General features: G+C 43.7%; 1 protein-coding gene across 1 annotated transcript in view; it reads left to right on the top strand.

Annotated features, from left to right (window-relative positions):
* The first annotated feature begins 329 nt into the window (after window positions 1-329).
* The window catches only part of Wnt2 (Wnt family member 2), a 45,985-nt gene continuing 40,314 nt past the window's right edge, over window positions 330-6,000 (top strand). The window contains exons 1-2 of the mRNA NM_053695.1: window positions 330-481; window positions 2,582-2,808. Of these exons, the coding sequence (NP_446147.1) occupies window positions 399-481; window positions 2,582-2,808 (310 nt within the window). The 5' untranslated portion in view covers window positions 330-398. The remainder of the gene's footprint in view (window positions 482-2,581; window positions 2,809-6,000) is intronic.

Genomic DNA, 6,000 nt, shown 5'->3' with positions numbered 1-6,000 from the left:
TCTCTTGCCATCCTTTCTTCCACTCCTCTATAAAACCCAGTGCCCCCCACGCCCCCGCCCGGCGCAGGCGCCCCCTTCTTTGACTGCGCCTGGCGGGGAACCGAAAGGACAGGGTGCGCGGGAGGCACGCAGAGCTCGGGGCTGCCTGCGCTCGCAGCGCCTGGGGAATTGGCTGTGGGCGAGGCGGCCCCGGCTGCCCTTTATCGCTCGCTGGGCTCGTCTTTTGAAACTTTATCAGTGAGTCTCACCACTAGCCGCAGACGCGAGCGGCGGGGGGGCGGGGGCGCAGAGGCGCCGGCAGCCGTGACGAGGCGCTCCCGGAGCTGAGCGCTTCTGCTCCGGGCACGCATGGCGCCCGCACACGGAGTCTGACCTGATGTAGACGCAAGGGGGTTAATATGAACGTCCCTCTCGGTGGAATCTGGCTCTGGCTCCCTCTGCTCTTGACCTGGCTCACCCCTGAGGTCAGCTCTTCATGGTGGTAAGTCTCCGCATATGGGCGCGGTGCTGATGGATTTTTGGAGATGGGAGTGGGAACCCTACTGGTCCTAGAGACCCTCCCTGGCTGTTTCCTAGTCCTGGCAGTTGTGGATTCTGGAACAACTCTGTCTTGACACAGCATCCTAAGCTGAACCCCTCTGCTTTTCTCAAAAACCCATTTTAGCTTTGACAACTCCAAAACAATTCACATGCCCCACAAATGAGAGGTTTAATGTTTGGTTGTTTGGAGCCAGCTGAGTGACAGCAAAAGCAGCCAATACCTTATTCCACTGAGAAATGTGCTATGCTGAGCTGTACTTCTAGCAGCGGGGTGTGTGTGTGTGTGTGTGTGTGTGTGTGTGTGTGTGTGTGTGTGTGTGTGTGAATTCACCTTGAAAACAACAACTGCCACCCCCATTCCCAGGACCTCAAGAGAAATCAACCCAGGCTATTGGAGTTGTAAAACCTGGAGCCTCTGGTTTTGCACTATTTCTCTTGTCCTTCCCTTCCGCATGCCTGGTGCTTCACCCCAATGAAGCAGCCTCCAGGTAGAGAATATTGTCTGGATGTAAAACTACTGGGACTGGGGTACCCATTATACTACCCTGCTCAAAACTGTCTTCCTAAGGTTAACTGCTGCCACTGTCTCTGTATACTGATGTATGATTTACTTTGTACATACTCTGCCTCTCTAGAAATCACCTTCATCTATCAACTTCCTGACCTTGGAAAGAGATGGGAGTTCCAAACTCTGAAACTTTCTTGTACATAAAGTTCCAGAGCAGATATTAAAGTATTCTGATAGCGATTCAGAAATATTGGCCACACACGCGCGCGCGCGCGCGCACACACACACACACACACACACACACATTCTTTCTTTCTTTCTCTCTCTCTCTCTCTTTTTTTTTTTTTTTTTTTTTTTTTTTTTGTGACAACGGTGCGACTCTCAGCCAAATAGAGTACAGGACAAAATCAGTGGACTATTTAGATCCCAGAGTGCCTGAGAGAAACAGCAAAGCCCTGATGGTAAGCAGGGCTCAGAGACTTCCTAAGCTTGTTGGAGCAGGAAAGGCCTTTAGGCTTGACCTTGCTGACACAGGATCAAAGATTGATTTATCAGACTGACCATTTTTCAATAAAATGATTACCTCTGTTTCTTTGTGTGTATAAACATTATTTACTGCTGGGCATTTTGTCACACTGTCTCTCAGCTGTCACTTAAACATATATTTTTGTAAGTCACACCTCAATGATGTTATGATCATATCAAATAATAGAAAAACAAAAAGAGATATTCTCCTTGTTTGGTCACTTTCAAAAGATTCCTATGGCAACTTGGATTGTGTCAAAGGTACCTTTCTATACATTTTACACGAATGGAGAACATCTGCAAAGAGATAATGCTGTAATTTTCTTTTTGTTCAAGTTTCTTTTCAAAAAATACTTTATGGAACTATAATGCTGATTTTTCCAAATATGTAGTGCTCGTGATAGCAGCAGATTTTTTTTAATCCCCAAAAATTTCTATACATGACAAAAAGAGCCAGAAAAGGAAACCATTTTGAGGATTCTTTAGTATGGAAAGAATAGCATGTTTGTAAGAAGAATGTAGCATTAGATCCCAGCAGGTGCTAATAGGACACATGCTGGCAGATTTGCAGACATCTAGGATCAACAAATGGGAATGAGGAACTTCTAAAGGTCAGCTTCCTCCAAAGCCAAAGGCAGACATATGGCATCACTGAAAGCAGTCTTCTTTGAAATTCTCTCTGTGTTCTCCCAAACACACTTGCCCCACCCCCTTCGGGCCCCCAACTTCACAATGCTACTAACTGCCTCTGCCTCCCTGTCCTCCTTGTCATTTGGTGGCCACAGCTTTGGGAGATAATCATCACCGTATTTGGAGTAGCTTTGACCAGGTCATTGGCTTCCCTTGCCTGCTTCTGCACTGAATGACAGTCAAATAACCCCTGCCTTCTCATGTTTCCAGGGACTAAGCAATTCATCCTCAAGTAGCTTTAGGGCTAGTCTCCTGGGGGAACACCAAGCCTGGCCCATCTATTAACATCAACTTTGCCTTTCTGTCCATCCCTCCCAGGTACATGAGAGCGACAGGTGGCTCCTCCAGGGTGATGTGTGACAATGTGCCAGGTCTGGTGAGCCGCCAGCGTCAGCTGTGCCACCGACACCCAGACGTGATGCGTGCCATTGGCCTGGGCGTGGCTGAGTGGACAGCAGAGTGCCAGCATCAGTTCCGCCAGCATCGCTGGAACTGCAACACCCTGGACAGAGACCACAGCCTCTTTGGCCGGGTCCTCCTCCGAAGTGAGTCTCCTGCTCCTGGCCCTCCCTACACCTGTACTCAAAGCACCCCCACCCCTACCCTCCCCCACCCCCGCCCCCAACTCATCCTTAATGGCATTTTGTCCAGAATTTTCCATAGAATGTAAATTCCACAAGGGCAGGGACTAGCCTGTACTACTGGCACTCTGATTGGAACCTGTGTGTCCCAGGTCCCATCCAATTGTTACAGAGAATAGACTTGTCGTGAGAACCTACTGCTTTTTCAAACTACATTTTAGGCAGTAAGCGTATTTATGAAAGAGGACTGATGACTTTAAGTACAGAAATTTCTTTTTCTCTTGGAGACTTAAAATTTTCCTAATTAGGTAGTAAGAATCATTAAGTGTCCGGATATGGGATATTGAAAGAAACTCAAAGTTAGTGATCTATTTGCATGTAATCAGAGAAAATGAATTAAATTGAATTAAAATCAATTTTTACTTTCAAATAATACTCATCATGAAACCGGTGAGAGTAGCCTTCTTCAAGAAATAACTCTGCCCATTTGTTAGTGGGAAATTTGACTAGAAATACAATAGTTTATGTGCAAAGACAGAGACAGAGAACTTTACACTTGTTTTTGCCCACCCAACTCCCTCCCATTCCCAAGAAAATCATCCAGGCTGTGCACTTGGTAATGCTTAACAGAGGGTGTTTCTGCCATGTCATCCGCGGAGCCCTAGGGTTTTATGAGGCCAAATGCATAAATGAATGCCTCTAAAATCCCCCAAGGGCGTAGCCCTCTCACTCCTAGAGTCTCCCTAAAGTTAATTTGTGTGATATCCTGCAATTTATTTCCCTCATTTAAGAACTATACTCTTATGCATTCCTTTTAGAGTTTCGATATGACATCGCAAATTTTTGAAAGGGTAACAGCAAATGTCACCCTCGTGGAATTTTAAGACTTCTCCGAGGGTAGTTCACCAGTAAATCAATTAGTGCTGGACCTTGTCAATGTAAATTTGCAAATGTCCGCGGCAATTCACCATAGACTGTATTGTTTGTAGGTGTTTTCTCATTAAAATAGATCAAGACTTTCAAGTTATTTTAAATTTGAAGAGCTTCTCATTTAGACAATGTTAACCTGTAGGTCCATGAAGTCCTTTGCTTATGGAGGGTTGAAAAAAAAAAAAACCTTGAAATCCCAGAGGAAAGGAAGCAATTTAAATTTTGTAAAATGTGTTATTATTACTGAGCAGGTATGGGGCATGTGGAATCGAGGAGACAGGGTTCGGGATTTGGTTCTCTCTTTTCACTGAGGGTTCCAGAGAGTCAACTCAGTGTTTGTTTGTTTGTTTGTTTGTTTGTTTGTTTGTTTGTTTGTTTTGTGAGCCATGCCACTGACCTTTAAGGAAACAGCTTCAATAAATGATCCAAAAGACGGCATCTCTTTCAAAGCTGAGGGTTCATTCATAGAATACTTCGCAGAGTTACTGAGAGAAGACATGGTAACAGAAGAAAACTGAACCATCCGACTTAGTCTGAGGCCTCAGGTGAATAAGAGGTTCTAGCTGGTACTTCCTACAGCTGATGCCGAGACGCTCGAAACTTAAAACGCTCGGCCATGTGACTTCTTTCCACCCTTCACAGACGGCCAACTTCTTCCCAGACATCTCTGCAGATCCCAGAGACTGTCAGTGATGATTCTCTATTGGTTTGCAGAGGGGCTGAATTTGGGCTACCAGCCTGGAAATAATCATGAAATTCCAATGAAGTGATCCAAAGACTTCTTACAGTTAATTACTCAGAGGGAAACTACAATCTAGGGTTGTGAAGAATTCACTGTTAGAAACCTAGACGTACCTTTTGATGATGGGGAAGATAAGACGAAAGGTAGATTGCTGGAGGGAGGTCATTATTGCTACTGAAAGCCCCGTGATTACAGGGAAGTGGAGAACACTGGCCATGTGTGCTCTACAGTCCCAGAGTAAAACAGAATGCCTTTTTAAAACATGTGGAATTTACTCTTTCACAGGTAGAGGAAAAACGCAAACAGTCTTTTGGGTCTTAAGTAGATACCTCTGACATTCTAAAATGGGTTAAAAAAAACAAAAGGAGATTAGGGTTCATCCTTGTAAGGTTCAAGAGGAAAAGACAAAGGAAGACAAGACAGTGGATAGAAGATAAGTGTTGTTTGTTTGTTTGTTTGTTTCCTAAGAGTTGGGCAATTCATGACCCTCAAGAAATTGTAGCTCAGGGTTTTACCTTCCCAGGTAAAATCCTCCCAAATGAAACACACCCTGCCTGCCCATCCAGTTGACATCTTGACATTGTAGATTCATCTCCATCCTAAAAGGACAGAAGCTTCATTGGTAGCACACCCAGAAGCATCAGCATTGAGATTAGGATATAATTTCAGTTGTGATGACCTGAAAAAGAATCAGCTTTTCTAAGAAGCCCATGATCAAATTTTGTTTTGTTATGAAGCCAGATCTTGCAATGTGCTACTATTTCACACATAACACTTTAGTGACTCATCTAAAGCAGTTAATTGAAAACATCTCAAGTCCATATCTGCATGTCACCGAAACATCTGGAGGCAAAACAAAGACAGTCATGTGCAACGTTTTTATTTAAGTAAATGGTATTAATGAATGTCTTTGACTGATGACAAATAATAACATTTCCTTTGGAAATTTCTTTAGAATTTTTTGTTTTTTGTTGTTGTTGTTGTTGTTGTTGTTCTTTTTTGGTTGAGTCAACAAGACAATGTGATTGTTTACCAGCTGCATACAGGTTTTGTACCTCACAAACCTCTTTAGTGCTTTCAAAACACTGTGTGTCCCTAACATGCTTTGATCCATGTCTCCCATGCATTTCCTCACTTACAAAGTGTCTCACTCCAACTATAAGATTAGTGCTAAATACATTAAGTACACACCATTACTTCTCATCTATGGTGTCTGTAAACATGGATACCGGATTCCAAATCCAGAGCTTGACTTTCAATGGTAATACAGACAACTCTTAGCAAAGAATATTTCAAAGCTATAAAAAATTGAATATATAAAGGAGGTGTTGTTAATCTAAAAACCAGCAGGTAAAATTAAGCCAGATTGGTCACTACCTTTCAGTATTCCTTTTTACCAATGTGTGAGCCTTACCGTGTTAGCTGGGGCTTTTAAAACAGTTCCCATGAGCCCACAGACCTTAAGAACAGAATCTCACCAGCTT

Source organism: Rattus norvegicus, chromosome 4, assembly GCF_036323735.1.
Source record: "Rattus norvegicus strain BN/NHsdMcwi chromosome 4, GRCr8, whole genome shotgun sequence".
NCBI classification, from domain to species: domain Eukaryota; kingdom Metazoa; phylum Chordata; class Mammalia; order Rodentia; family Muridae; genus Rattus; species Rattus norvegicus.
This window is presented reverse-complemented; position numbering and strand designations above follow the sequence as displayed.